The 15,869-nt window shown below is 41.7% G+C and overlaps 1 protein-coding gene across 4 annotated transcripts in view; it reads left to right on the top strand.

Moving 5' to 3' along the window:
• Window positions 1-15,869, top strand: part of Specc1 (sperm antigen with calponin homology and coiled-coil domains 1) — a 251,057-nt gene that overhangs the window by 177,972 nt on the left and 57,216 nt on the right. For all 4 annotated transcript variants that reach the window (XM_055594127.1, XM_055594125.1, XM_055594129.1 and 1 more), the window contains 3 exons: window positions 538-638; window positions 6,630-6,708; window positions 11,272-11,425. In XM_055594127.1, the coding sequence (XP_055450102.1) occupies window positions 538-638; window positions 6,630-6,708; window positions 11,272-11,425 (334 nt within the window). The remainder of the gene's footprint in view (window positions 1-537; window positions 639-6,629; window positions 6,709-11,271; window positions 11,426-15,869) is intronic.

Here is a 15,869-nt window from a genome sequence, read left to right as displayed (position 1 = left end):
AATAAAATAAAATAAAATAAAATAAAATAAAATAAAATAAAATAAAAAGATTGGACTAACCATTTTGAGAGAAAGGAAAACCCAGTGAGTCAGTCTGTAGATAGAGCATGATTCATCAGATTTGTGTGTTAAGGTTCCTGTTGCTTCTCCCAAGAGAAACCTCATCACATATTTCCTTTCCTCTTCCTCCAATATTGACCTCTGAGACCAACTTTCACTCAGCTAACTCCTCTGCTTTTGTTTCCCCACTCCAGCTCTATTGCAGAGGAGAAAAGGATAATAAAAATTATAGCTAACATGTGCGAGTTTTGTTTTGAGACAAGGTCTCTCTGTGTAGCCCTAGCTGTCCTGGAGCTCACTCGGTAGATCAGGCTGACCTCTGCCTCACTCCTGAGTGCTGGGACTAACTTATGCGCCACCACACCACATTATGAGATTTTTTTTTTTTAAGTTGCCAAAAAAAGGGCAAACAGATCAAAAACCATTTGCAGTTTTTAAGTGGATTTAAGTATTTATGTTCTGGTCTGTTCTTGGCAGGTGGAACTGCACAGAATATTTCTGTCCACAAGACTCCCAGAAGCCCCCTGAGTGGAATCCCAGTGAGGACTGCTCCAGCAGCTGCTGTCTCTCCAATGCAGGTACAGAAGAACCCAGAGGCAGCTCTTTGAGTACCCTCCTAGGTATTCTTTACACATAAGCCTGTGTGCCTGTGGAGCAAGAGGACTTGTAAATCGGGTATACGTCACTCCTGGACTCAGTTCTCTTGACTGCTGGAGCTTAAGACCTGTGACAGTAGAGATAATTGCTGTTTTGCTCTCTACTCGATCTCTTGGCCAGAACAAGGGGTGACAGTAATCACAGTAGAGCTCAACGAATTCTGTTTATCAAGAATATACAGAAGAAGGAATATATCAAAGGAACTTCAAATGTTAATCTCTGGTGAAAGAGTCATTCTTTTTTTTAAAGCTACGTCTACATCTTGTGCGGGTACTTAGTCACTTTTGATGGATGTTCTGGTCATTGTGGACTTAACTTAGTACAAAAACAACACAGTGAAGGTCCTTGTGCAAACTTTTGACCTCTTGAGGAACTATTTCTGTATGAGAGCATATCAGGATTCATTTCAAAATGTTGGAAATTGCTCTAGTTAGCAGAAAGGAATTTAGTTCAGAGGCTTTGGTACTTCAAGGGCTAGGAGAGGTGACGAAAGCCTTAGAGAACTCGTGGGAAAGGTTTTCTAGCATCTCAAGTTGGCCCTTAAATGCGTTTCTGTTTTCACTTGATCCAAAGCATCTTCCCCTAAGTGCTTATCTAGAACCATGGCCTCCATCAACACCTAAGATCAGCTTCAGGACTATACTACCACCATGCATCCATGGCAGCAAAACACATGCCTCATCATACCCACAGAGCTGTGAGATCAGAGCTCCTCTGCAGCAGGAGAGCAAATGTATCCACAGCCAGCAGCATCAGAAGGGCAGCTGCACACTCCTGGACACTTCCTGAGTTTTGAGAAGGGGCCCGAGTGACAGGATGAACCAAGCTTTCAGGAGTTAAGAAAGCATACGCTTTAGCGTTCTAGTCTCTTGTAACAGTGAGCAACTAAGTGTAGTTGAGGGAGCTAGTCCTTAGAATTCTAGAAAAGGGATGTGCATTACTAAAGAAGGGAGGTGGACTGGCTCTGTCCTCACCTATTGGAACAGATGCATGGCCCTTCCATGTACTCTTTACTCACAAAGAAAGTGCTCTTTCCCGAGAGCTTTAACATTCTGTACACATGCCAAGGATTTTAGTAAGTGAGGTGACACTTGGTTTCACTTTTGTGAGTTGTGTACATCTTTATACATGACTGTAATGTTGCTTTATATCTTCCACGTATGTACTTGCCTTTATGTTGACCACTTTTCTATGTGGTTGCATTTTTTTTCCCGTTTATAAGACACTTTGATGTGTTCTCCTTAACCTTTGTTTTATACAGGTTAGGAGCTGGAGAGATGGCTCAGTGGCTGAGTGGATTCACTGCTCGGGTTTAGTTTCCAGCACTCACTTAGAGCCTCATAGCTGTCAGAAACTCCAGTTCCAGGAGTCTAATGTATCTGTCCTCTCCAACAGGCTCCTGTGTTCATGTATATACCCATATACATACATACATACCCACATACATACATACTTAAAATTTTAAGAAAAAAATCTTTTAGAAATGCAAGATGTCTGACTTTTTTTTTTAAGCTACTGTTTTTTTCTTAAGATGTCATAATTACCTTTAACTCAAGAGGTGTGTTTTGTTTATTTTTCTTAAAATGTTTCCTCTGAAGAGAACATTGTTATGTGTCTTCTTTCATGACTTTAAGGATTTTTGTATCCTGGTTTAAATATCTTTTCATTAGCTTATTAAAATATTTTTCCTTGCTATCATAGAAGCCTTTTATTTTGTTGAAACATTTTTCTCTTTTGACAGGGTCTCTCTATGTAACCCTGGCTGGCCTAGAACTTCCTGTGTAGATCAGGCTGGCCTTGAAGTCACTGAAATCTGCCTACTCTTCCCCTCGAGCACTGAGATCAAAAGCATTCCCAAGCCAGGTGGTGGTGGTGCACCCCTTTAATCTCTGCCTCAGGAGAGGCAGGCAGATCTCTGTGGGTTGGAGGACAGCCTGGTCTACAGAGCCAGCTCCAGGACAGCCAGGGCTGTTGCACAGAGAAACTCTGTCTCACAAAAACAAAACAAAAAGCAAACAAGCAAGCAAACAAACAAATAAAAACATTCACAACCATGCCTAGCTTATTTGTTGAGTTTTAGGACACACATAAAAATGAGTTTGGGGCTAAGTGCTCTTCCCCATCTTCACCAAAGCCTTACCTTAACAGCTGTTTGCTTTCTTTTTTCCTTCCTTCCTTCCTTCTTTCCTTCCTTCCTTCCTTCCTTCCTTCCTTCCTTCCTTCCTTCTTCTTCCTTCTTTTTTCAATACAGGATATCTCTCTGTGTAGCCCTAGCTGTCCTAGAGCTTGCTTTGTAGACCAGGCTAGCCTTGAACTCAGAGATGCACCTGCCCCTGCCTTCTGAGTACTGGGATTTAAGGTAGGAGCCACCATGCCCAGCCTAAGTCGTGTAATTTTCAATGGGTTATTTTTTTTCATAGTTGTTGTTTGTGCTACTGAAGACAAAAAGAAGCACTGTAAGACACTCAGAGCAGGACCTCTGGGGTCAAAGGAGCCAGGACAAAACTGCAGCTTTTCCATAAAGTGATGGAAGACAGAAGACAGAGTAACTGAAGGAGAGAAATTGCTTCCAGGGATTCCTTTTGACCTTTGCCAGTACCCTCACATGATGGCATACACATACAGACAGACACATGTACCTAAATACAAATAAATAAATCTTTTTTTAAATCTCATATAACGATAAGAAAATATTATAAATTATTACTTTGTACTGATAATGTAGAAAAATCACAAAATGTTAAATTATTCCTACAAAGGAAACTCCACACTCAAAATGCTTAATAACAAAATCTGAAACACTGAAGGAAGGGAGTAACATCAATATTAATCATAAAATCAGACAAAGACTAGAAAATAGGGATAAACTTTTCAACTCATGAGCCAGGGTAGTTTTATTATTTTTGTTAAGAACATTAAAAGAGAGGGCAATTAAAAAGGTCAGTTTCTCATGAACCTCCATGTAAAATTCTTGAACAAAATTTTGTCAAACCTGATTGAGCAATATAGGAAAAATACCATGGCCTAAAGTAACTTGGGGAGGAAAGGGTTTGTTTTATTTCATCTCACAGCTTGTAGTCATCACTGAGGAAGCTCAGGGCAAGGCAGGAACCTGGCAGGCGTCACACAGGAGTGCTGCTTACTGGCTTGCTCCCCTTGGCTTGCTCAGCCTGCTTTCTTATACCAGCCAGGACCACCAACCCAGGAATGGCATCACTCCAGGGGTTGGACCCTCCCACATCAGCCATTAATCAAGAAAATGCCCTTCAGGCTTGCCCACAGGCTAATCTGGTGGGGCCATTTTCTCAGCTGAGGCAGCTTTTTTCTGAATGATTCTAGCTCATGTCGAGTTGACACAAACTAGCCAGCACAGTCAGATATGTAAGCTGTGTTTTCTTAATTGTGACATACAGGTGCCAGTGTTCATTCATGTGTACTCTCTTTCTCTCTCTCTCTTTTAATTTTATGTGAATGGATATTTTCCCTGAATGTATATATTTGTGCAATGGGCATGCCTGGTGCCCATAGAGTGCCAGAAAAGGATATCAGATCCTTTGGAACTAGAGTTTCAGGTGGTGGAGAGCTGCCATGTGGGTGCTGGGAATTGAATCCGGTTCCTCTGGAAGAGCAGCCAGTGCTCTTAACCACTGAACCATATCTCCAGCTTCCCTCGTTCTGGGAATTCTTTATCTGATTTATTGTTAGTAATCGTACTTAGTGGTGAAATTTTGGATGCTTTCCCATAAGACTAAATTGTTAAGGATCTTTTACTTCACATACTGACTTCAAAAACAAGATTTTAAAACGTTTTTTGAGAATTGTATTCTACAACAATTTTATTTATGAGGATTACTGGGAGCCATACATTTCATGCTTAATATCAATGTAGAGGGGGACCCCTTAAAAATAAAGAATTCTCTTGTACCGTGTACACAGACAGTGTTCATAACACCAGTATCAAGGTTAGTGCAGTTCATAGAGGGTGGGTCCAGTGAACTATGGAAACAATAGTAGCTAACTCATGAGATACCGTGTGCCAGGGTCTGCTCCCATTATTCTGAATGGGTTGATTGTTAGTCATAAACACTCTCCCAGAAATCTCCAAGGCCTTATCAATGTCATATCGCTTTCTACCTAAAGCAGCGAAAGTGCAGAGAATCACATGGCCCAAAGGCATGTGGCAGTTGATGGCGATCAGGCAGCAGAGGCCCTCTGGGTCACGTGGTCACTTAATTGCAGCTCTCATGTGAATCTGTTAGGGTGGTGGATACAGCCGGGCAGAGTCCAGCACACCTGCGGGCCAACATAGAATTAACTCCAAGATGTATTCAATAACAAAGCCAAATGATATTCAATAAGTATAGTGGAGTGTGAACATTTGTGTTTTGATAGACGAGGTGGGTTGTTACAGATACGTATATATGTGTGTGTGTGTGTGTGTGTGTGTGTGTGTGTGTATCTGCACTTGTAGGCACAATACTAAGTATTTAATTCAAGTCTCAAGTGCTGTAGGATATCTGTGCTCTTGCATTTTTTGGTTCAACACAATATTGCTAACTATAAACACAATGTTGTCTTGCGGAGCACCAGAACTTTTCCCAGAAGTAGGACAGACTGCCATCCAGCAGCAGCTGCTGGGCAAGCATCTAGGTAGTTTCCATCTCTTGGCAATTGTGAATATGTTACAATCAGCATGAGTGTACAAATATCTCTTGAAGATCCTGATTTTAATTCTTCTGGTTAAAAACCAAGAAGTAGAGTCATATAATAAACCTATTTTGAAATTTTATTTTATTTTATTTTGGAGTCAGTGTCTTGCCATGTAGCTCTGGCTGGATGTAAGCTCACCACATAGTCTATCCTGGCCACAGACCTACAAAGATTCACCTACCTCTTCCTCCCAAGGACTAGACTTAGATTTGTATGCCACTACACCCAGCTTTATTTTGATTTTTTTTTTGAAGAACCTGTATTCAATTTTCTCTAGAATCATTCTATGTCCAGCGATAGTGCACAGAGATTCTAATTTTTTCAACACTTGCTACTTTCTTTCTCTCTTTTCTGTTTTTACACAATGGCCTTACGAGTTGGAATGAAATGGCTTCTCATGGTTTCGATTTGTGTTTTTCTGATTGGTGATGTGGATCATTATTGCATATAATTGCTGACCGTTAAACATGAACGTGTGTGTGTGTGTGTGTGTGTGTGTGTGTGTGTGTGTGTGTGATGCATGCCTGTACAGATGTTAAGATGTGCATGTGTGGAGGCCAGAGGTCAGCAGGTGTCTTCCTCGTAGCTTTCAAGCGTATTTTTCTGAGACAGGGTCTTTCTGTGAACCTGGAGCTGACCAACTGGCTAGATTTGGCTGGCCAGCAAATCCCCCCTTTTCTGCAGCCATCCCCACTACTCCATGATTCTCCCATCTTTACTTCCCAGCGCTGATCATAGGCATACTGTTCCATTTTACTTAAAAAAAAATATTTTTACTTATGTATATGGAAATTTCCAGAAAGGATCTTCATAAAACAGATTAATAATAGTTGCCTCTGGGAAAAAGATATAGGTGGTGGATGTAAACTGGGGATTATCTTTTCATTGTTTTCTTAAGCCAGTTGGGCCTATTACTGTTCGAAAAAATAATTTCATATTTCAAGGCAGGGTTTCTCTGTGTATCCCTGGCTGTCCTGGAGCTCACCCTGTAGACCATGCTTTCCTGGACACCCCCCCTCCCCCCCAGGGCTGGGATCAAAGGTGTGGGGCGCCACTGCCGGCATGAATAACTTATTTTAAAAGCCCTCTAGGGTGTTATGATGTGCTTGAGAATTGTGTACAGTCACGGGCAGTGTGTACTCACGTTCTGCTCTTCTTACATCACAAACTCAGCGTGCTGATGTGCCCTTTGGTTTTGACAGAGACATTCGACTTATGACATGCGGCCAGCCAGCAAAGGGATGGCTCAGCGCCTGGATTTGCCAGACCTTCCCCTCTCAGGTAAATGACTGAAAACACAAGTACTTGTGTTAGTAGTGTTCATTTTTCATTGCATGCACTTGGACAAGTAATTGGTATTATTTATTTCTGCTGATTTCATCCTCTCAGGGTATGCACTGTGCCCATTAGAGCCAAATGTGCAGCTAAAGCTAGAAGAAATACCGCCTGCTTGCTGCCCTCCTCAGTGTGTGTGGATGCAAAAGTGATGACAAATTGCTTGGATTTGTTTTTCTGAATAAGCTGAATCTCAGGCACATCTTCTATTTTTTTACATTACACAAACACCCTTGTCTGGTTTTGTGTTTGTCCACTGATCCCACAGGTCTTAAAATGCATCACTTTTAGGCCTTGCAGCCTCTGAGTATCATCCCTTTCTCTTGTTGCTCTCTATCCTTTTCAAATTCAAATCCTGACAGTACTGTGGAGGTTGTAATTAGTGGGCCTCACAGGCCACATTCTCTTTCCTGCGGGGCCTCCAGTGCTGGAGGTGCAGAGGTGTAGCCATTAAAAAAGAGGGTAAGCAAAGTCCTGCTGGGCCTCAAGTCTCTTGGCACTGCCACTCCCATCCCAGCTTTGACTTTGTGGTGCTTTGATTTCTTTATCTCTAAGATAGAAACATTTCTGGGACTGGAGAGGTTAAGAGTGCTTGCTGCTCTTGCAGAGGACCTGAGTTTGCTTCCCAGCACCCACATGAGCTGTCTCACCACCACCTGTAACTCCAGATCCAGGGGATCCAACAGCCAGTCATGTGTGTAAACTTACACTCATGTGTATACACAGAACTTAAAATTGATCTTAAAAAGAAAAGAAGCGACTTTACTTCAAAGGCTCATTTGAAGGATTGTATTAATTCATTTAAAACACCACGGACTCTGCCTTGTGTGTTGTGGGCATTGTAGAAATACTTGCTGTTAATCACTTTCCTTACTGTTGTCTGCCGAACCTGTTAACATTCTCTCTCTCTCTCACACACACACAAAAGAACAACAGCGTTTTGGGTCTAGTAAATGTTAGTGAGTTTTCTTCAGGTGTGGTTCCATGCCTCGCACCAAGCTCATATCACAGTGAAGTAAGACACAAAAAGTTATGCTTACTCTGTAACTTAAGTACGCAATAGTCTCACATCTAAAAACACCCTTAGCTTGCTTAAATAATAATACTTTTCTTAAGTTGCCTTCAGCAACTTAGCATCTTTTTCCTGACAGAGGGTCTTCCTTGGTGTTGATAGCTACTGACTTAGGTCAGATGGTGCCTGCTGAGATAATGGTGGCAATTTTTAGAATAAGACACCAGTGATGCTGACCACATCACCTCACCTTGACTTTCCCAAGGGCTTTCTCCAACATAGCACTTCTTTCAGGGTCAGGGTCACTGCCCTCAGAACGTGGCTGGGTTTATGTCATGCTCTGAATCCTTTGTTATCATTTCAAATGTTCACAACACCTTCACCAGGCAGAGATTCTGCCTCAAGCAATAGCTTTCTTTGCTCCTCCGTGAGGGACAACTCACCACCCATTAACATTTTCTCCTGAGATGTCTGACAGCAGTTCAGTCTCTCCCTTGGGCTCCATTGCCAGTCTAGGGCCTTTGCTGTTTCCATGCCTGTAGGGATCCCCACCACTGATGTCTGGGACCCCTCAAAGTCATCACTGATGGCTGGGATCAGCTGCTTGGATCACCACATTCCTCGTGACATCTGGAGCCCTTCATCTTTCCAGAAGTGGTCTGTTTATTTTGCTCAGATCCCAGGAAGAATCATCATCTGTGGCATTACTCCCTGATTTATAGGCTAGGGAGTGGCAGATATGTCAGGAGGCATGCAAAGAACATTAGTTTTGTACATCTCCATCGGTGTTCTTGAATGACTAACCAGGTGCACCGGCAGTGGGCAGTGAGGGTGGTGGTGTTGGTTTGGTTCATTATTACTGCACCTATGTATAATGAATGTGTAAATATGCATGTACCACAACACATATGTAGAGGTCAGAAAATAACTTAGTGAAGTTGGTTCTCTTCTTGCTGTTTTACATGGCTTCCAGGAATTGAACTCAAGTCATCAGGTTCACGCAGCAAGCATCTTTACCCACTCACTGATCTGTCCTGTAGGCCCTGGGCAGAGTGTACTATTATTATTATTATTATTATTATTATTATTATTATTATTATTATTATATTACTATTAGTAATATAATTAGTAATATAATTAGTAATAGTATTACTATTACTATTATTATTAATACATATATATGTGTGTGTGTGCCTTAGTGTATAGGTGTGCAGTGCTCCAGGAGGCCAGAAAAGGATGTCAGACCCTAGGGAACTGGTACAGACAGCTGTGAGCTGCTCTTTGAGCGCTGGTAACTGAACTCAGACCTTCTGCAAGAGCAGCCAGTGTTGCTAACCTGCGCCATCTCTCCAGCTCCACAGAGAGGTTTCAGAGGGGATTTGTGCACATGTGTGAGAGCTGTAGGTCTTAACTGTGGGCTTTAAGGACTTCGTAGGAGTGTTGTAAAGAGATACACTGCCACCCAGTCTTGGCTGTTCCATTTAGGCAGAACTGATTTAATACCATCCTTAAGTACCACGGGGCTTGGTAAATGAGAATGGCTGCGACCTAAAGGCATTCAAGTCTGAGCACCTCTTCCCCAGAAATGGAGGGTGGAGCCCAAAGCCTGTCTGGCTTAAATCTGTACATCATTAAGTAATATAGTGTGCTCATTGTGCAGTGTAAAATAGGGAGTAGCTTACGTGCATGAACAGTACTAGGTGAATTTTTTAAACTGTGGTAAAAAGCTATACAACACAAAACTCACTATTTTACTGTACTCCATGGGAGATCACAGTTTTTATGTCTTTTTCGGGCTGTCCTACCAACTTCTAAGTTTCTTTATTATCTAAAGAACCATTCTTCTGATTGACAAGATAAATAGTAAAGTTGAGACCACAATTATTGGTGGGGAGCTCACTTGACTGCTCTCCTCCTTTTTACCCCCCAGGCACCTGTCTCCGGGTGATGATTGTATTTACTATAATAAAGGACTACATAGTGAAAATTGTTTGCTTCCAGCCATTTCCAGCAACTGCTTGTCAACATTGAGGTCATCCTTAACTGCAGATTAATGTTCTGTTTTTGTTGTTCTCTTCAGTGATGTAGACCTGTTTTTCTCTGCTATTTAGACCTAATTGGCCTCACCCCCAACATCATGCCCATAATTGATGGCTATTAGCTGAAGAGGTACTGTTTTCTTCTGTGACTGTGGCGACAGGAGATGGCCCCAGCTGTCCTGTGATGTCCAGCTAATCACCCGAGTCCCACAGCTCCCGCTTCCACTCCATATAAGCCAGTCTTAAATATTTTCTTCTTGTTTCTGCTTTTATGATCCTTTGAGAAATCTGAAGAATTCAGCTCATTTTTTTAGTACCTGTTTTCACTAATGCTAATATGACAGCAAAAAGGAGTCTTAAAAAGAGACTTTTGCTCAGTTTTTAGTGAACTATAAGCCTGTTATTGTGAAAACTTTATATGGGCTATTGTTCTTGGTTGCCAGTTTTTTGTCTGCTGCACCTGATATGTTTCCTTACCAGCTTTTTCTCTGTGCTACACAGTGTAAAGCAAACAAACCAGCTAGTGACAGCGCTAGAGGAGTGGGTGTCCTAACTGGGTAGTTGCACAGGCCCTTTAAAGGCTCCATACTTCACTTAACACTCTGATAACTGCCTGAAAATTTATATTCATTTCTGAACCAAGAGCTGCTTTGGCTCTAGGCTCTTTCTGTTTCTTTTCCTTACATATATGGGTGTTTTGCCTGCAGCTATGTTTGTGCACCACTTATGAGCCTGGTGCCTATAGAGGCCAAAAGAGGGTATTGGATCACTCAGAACTGGAGTTACAGATGGTTGTGAGCTATCACGTGGATGCTAGAAATTGAACCCAGCCAGTGCTTATAACCACTGGTCATTTCTCCAATCCCACTAGATCCCCTTTTAAAAATATTTTTTCTTTTTATGTATTTATTGTGGTGTGTGTGTGTGTGTGTGTGTATGTGTGTGTGTGTGTGTGACTGTGAGTGTGGATGTACACATCTGTGAACTTAGGAGGAGGCCAAAAGAGTATATTGAGTGTTCTTATTCACCTTTGAAGAAGGAGCTCTCCCCTCGGTCTGAGGGTCTCATTTTCTTGGCTAAGCTGTGTACTAGCAAGTACCAGAAATTATCTTTGTTTTCATTCCCGTCAGAGTTGGGGTTTCAAATGTGCACAGGACACCTGGCTTGCTGGGATCTAAACTCATGACTTCACAGTAAGCTCTCTGAACAACTGAGCCATCCACCCTGCACAAGGTTTTACAGAGTATGTAGGTAGTCCTGCCTGAGAACTGTTTCTAGAAAATATGTCCCTATTTGCATTTTTTATTATTCCAGAAAGGAAAAAATTGTGTGCGCGGGTATATGTATGCGCTTATGCACATCGCTATGTAGATCTGTCTTCCTACTTGAGAATAAAGTGTGATAACCAGTCACATTTCTCCCCTTTAGAGATAGCTGACAGTGTTGTTATTCACACAGATCTTCTGAAGGGAAGGGCCGAGGATCGGAAGTCGGACCCTTACCTCCGAAAGAGCCCCTCACTGGAGTCCCTGAGCAGACCCCCCTCCCTGGGCTTTGGGAACAGCAGACTACTGAGTGCGTCCACCGGGGGTCTGAAGCCAAGCAAGCTCAGGTACTAAATTTTAAAGTTTGAGGAATGAGATGAAGTCGTTCTCCTATTTACACTGCCTCATCCGCAGTCAGCTTACTTCTGAATGGCAGGGGTTAAGATGTGGAACCCACCTTCAGCAAGTCTGGTAAGAAGACACTGCATAGTGTTTGGGACACAATCAAATGAAAGGATGTTCCTTTTTAAGCAGGGGCTCTGCGATGTATCAGTAAATACAGGTTCTTGTCATGCAAGCCTGATGACCTGAGCTCAATCACCAGAACCCATGTGAAAGAAAGAACCACCGCCACAAAGTTGTCGTCTGACTTCCACAGTATGCATTGGTACACACACATTATACACATACACACACAAACACAAAATAGTGAGGTTTTTAAAAAGTTAAAAGTTTAAGCCAAGTGCGGCTGGAGAGTTGGCTCAGTGGTTAAAAGCACTTGTTGGACCCAGGTTCAGTTCCCAGCACCAACATCAGATGGCTCTCAGTTGCCTAAAACTTCATTTCCAGGGGATTCACTACCCTCTTCTGGCCTCCAGAAACACATGCACGCTTGTGGTACACATATATACACTCAGGCATATAAATATACCCATAAAATCAATCAATCTTTAAAGTTTAAGCAAAAGTATTTGGGTGTTGTTGGTTGGATCAGGAACTCTAGAGAGGAGGGGATTTCTGCCAGTAGCTGTAAAGGTGCCAGGGCGAATCAACAATGGAACTCAACCTAGGGCCTCAAGAAGGCCCTGCCAAACATACGGAAGCCTCCCAGCCAATCCAGGTAGATGGCTAGGGAGTTACAGCTGGAAAGGCAGGTTGGAGCCCTGTTGCAAACAGTCTGCATTGCTAAAAAGGAGCTTCATACTTATTTTGGTAAAGTAGTGGGGAACCACTAAGTCTGTGGGATTGTGTTTTTGTTTTTGAGTAGTGATTAAGAGCAGACCTGCTATTTAAGAAAGATTATTGAGAACACAGTGGCATAGAAAGAGGATTAGAGAGACGTTTTGAGATCAGTGTTTAAAGGGGTGTTAGCGAAGATGTGTAGATGCAGCAGAAGACAGAACGAATAGTGAAGCCGGCAAGGTGGTTGCTAAAAGCCTATTCTTGCATCCATGCCCCTCTTCCCTGCCAGTGCCCCTGGACACCAACATCCCAGCAAACTTATTTCACCTGTATCCCCTCTCCCCGGAGTCTTCCTGTCTTTTCCAGTTGTTGGTGCCCACTGCAGACCTCTCAGAAGTATGATCCAGTCATCACACTCTGCATCCTGCTCTTGTGGGTCTGCACAGTTTAGCTCCATCCCACTCACCTATGATGACTGCTTAGCCTTCACTCCAGGATCAACAGAAGACTAACAAATTTACCATTAAATATAGTAAATATGAGATGGCTCAGTTGGTAAGAGCATCTCCCACAAAAGCAAAGAACCTAAGTTCAAATCCCACTTGGGTATCTTTCACTCATTTGGGTGTATAACTCAAGCACTTCTTTTATAGTGTGAATAACTTGCTGTCATTTCATGGGTAGTAAATATTTCATCCTACATTTGGGTATCTTGCCTTGCCTTATGCTCCACAAACAGTTCACCCATTGACAAGGCCACAAAACCGTCTACTTCAAGGCTGAGAGCCTTACAGTAGGTACTGTAATCATCCATATGTGTCTTGTGGGAAAGTTTGTGAATTGAAATACATTCAGATCCTGTATCTTTGGATGTAACCAATATCTAATCCCAAATAGGTAAAATCAGATGTTTCAAGAAGTTTATAAAAGTCCCAGGTATAGATCATCATGCTTGTCTGCAGATTAACTAATAGAAACAGGTTTGAAGGACCATAATCAGGACTACTTTCAAATCAATACTATAAACACACAGGAAACGCTATATATATATATATATATATATATATTAATATGCTACTTATAGTATCCTTTTCTTCATAAAAAGTCAGATTAGTCATTTTAACGTCTTATTTCTTTTACATTCATGTTATAAAGATTAACCTGTGACAGAATAAAATCTTTTAGATTCTTTAAGTTACACATTTATCTTTATTTGTCTGTGTGTGTGGCAGTGTACATGTGGAAGTCGGAGGTCAACTTCTACCACATAAGTGTCAACAAGGTTTGAAGTCAGATCACTGGACTTGGCAGCAAGTGCTTTTACCTGCTGAACCATCTTGCCAGCCCTGGAATTGATTGCATTAGAAATTTAATCTGTAGCTATGCAGAGTCACACACACCTGCACTACAGTTCTAACACTTAAGAAGCTGAGGTAGGAGAAGCTGAGTTCAAGGTCAGCCCGGGGTACATAGTGAGTCCCTGTCTCAAAACAGAATAATTTTTCAGCCTCTATTACTAAATATCTTGTGTGAGAAACAATTTAATAGTGTAACTTTGGGTGTTCTCTTGCTCTTCACTTTATTTTTTGGTACATGGAGAAGCAGTCATCAAATTATACAAAGAAGTTTTTATGCATATTTCAAGTACTTTCCTTAAAACCTCTCTACATTAGTTGATATTTCTGAGCTCTAGAATCATCTATTCCTCTGTTAAAATTATTGAAAAACAAATTAAGGCTCTAGAGAGATGCTGTGGCTGGTAAAGTATCTGCTGTACAAGCCTGAGGACCTGAGTTTGGTCCCCACCCCTTGCCTTGTCTATAACCCTAATGTGGGAGCAGAGGGGTGTGGCATGACAGTGGTGGGTCCCCAGAGCTCTGGCCAGACAGTCTAGCCAATCAGTGAGCACCGAGTTCAGAGAGCAGTTAATGGAGACAGCTGATATCAACCTCTACCTTCCATATGCGTGTACATAGGCATGCGCATTCACGCATGTGTTCTCTCTTTCTGCACACATACAAAATGTTTTATTACGTTTAATAAGCTGGCAGTAAATTAACAAGAAAAATATACAAAGCGTTGTTAATGTGCAGACCATAGGAACCACGTACAAAGTGTGAGATTGAATGAAAAGGTCGACCAGTTAAAACCTAAATAGCCTCTTCAGGCAGAGGGGAAAGGGGCATCAGGTGGGTTTTAGGACAGGAGTACATTCGTTTTTGAGGAGGCGGCTTGGAACATAGCTCCTCTGTGCTCTAGTTGTAGAGTCTGACCCAGGCTTTCTTCCTCTGTTGATCTGGTTGTTAAATGAAGGCTGAAGGCAGCTGTATTGGTCTTTTCCTGGACCTGGTCAGGTACAGGGGAGAACTTTGCAAAAAGTCTGTCTCCACTCTGGGAAGGGGAAGAAAGGATGGACAGGAGGACCTTTTATTAATCAGCTTTTCATCATATAACCTGAGATGACTAATCTATCCAGAGAAGATTTGTTTTCACTCATGGACTAAAGGTTACAATCCATGATCTTTTGGCCCTGTTGCTTTGGACCTGAGGTAAGGTGAGGTTATACAATATCATAATTGCAGTAATTTTTCATACTATGGAGTATTCCATGAGTGTGACTAGACCTCAACTTATTTGTTTGCTTGTTGGCATGTAGTTGGTTATCTTTTTACTATTGTTAGAGTGCTACCTTGAGCTTTCTTGGGTCAGTGTCTCAATTATATCTATCTACCTTACGAGTGGATTGATAATTCCTACCCCATTCTAGTTTTTTCCCCCCCCCTTTGGCGAGTCTTTCTTTCTCTGCTGTCCTATGGATGGTGTTTGGGAAATAGAATACAGTTCAAAACTCCTATAGCAATGTAGTTCTGACTTCATGACCCCATTCTAGATGACACTGTATAATCTTAAATCTCTTCTTAACATTTGAGTAATTTTGGCTAGCATAAAAATTAGTATCAGTACTGAGAGAGACAAGGATGGGCTCTAAACTTGCTCTTAGGATGCTAAGATGCTACAGTAATGATGTCATTTCAACTTTGACTCATCCTGTGCTCATATCCGTGGTCCATAAACTGGGGAAAGACTCTGAGTCATTCATTTTATTTTACGAATTTTCCTTTCCTCTGTACTTCCAGCAAATCCTGTAACAGCTAGTCTGCCGTTTCACTAAGCCCTTTTCCTTTATTTTTTGTATGTTAAAGTCTAGCCCCGTATAGGCATCGTATACTCCAATGATGTTGTATTTCACTGAACAAAAGGCTAGATGAATAAACTTTAAAGATTTAAAAAAAAAATGATGTGTACATGCCTATGCCTGCATGTATGTTTGTGTCAGGTGTATGCAGGAGCCCTCAGAAGTCAGAAGACAGTATCAGATCCTCTGAAAGTGAAGTTACTGGCAGTTGTGCGCTGTCCTGTAGTGTTGGGAACAGAACCTGTGTCCTTGTAAGAGCTCATAACTGCTGAGCCTCTCTTCAGACATTCGGTGGATTAAAATATATATATATATATCCTAGGATTTATAGTTGTCAAGAAGTACAATTTAGCTTTTTCTTGTATAACTTGACCCATAATATATTTTTAATGTGACTAATTTGGCTGCTTCTT

The sequence above is a fragment of the Psammomys obesus genome, unplaced genomic scaffold (genome assembly GCF_907164565.1).
Source record: "Psammomys obesus unplaced genomic scaffold, mPsaObe1.curated_primary_1811, whole genome shotgun sequence".
Taxonomy (NCBI): domain Eukaryota; kingdom Metazoa; phylum Chordata; class Mammalia; order Rodentia; family Muridae; genus Psammomys; species Psammomys obesus.
Note: the sequence above shows the minus strand (reverse complement) of the source record. Positions and strands in the feature narration are given on the sequence as shown.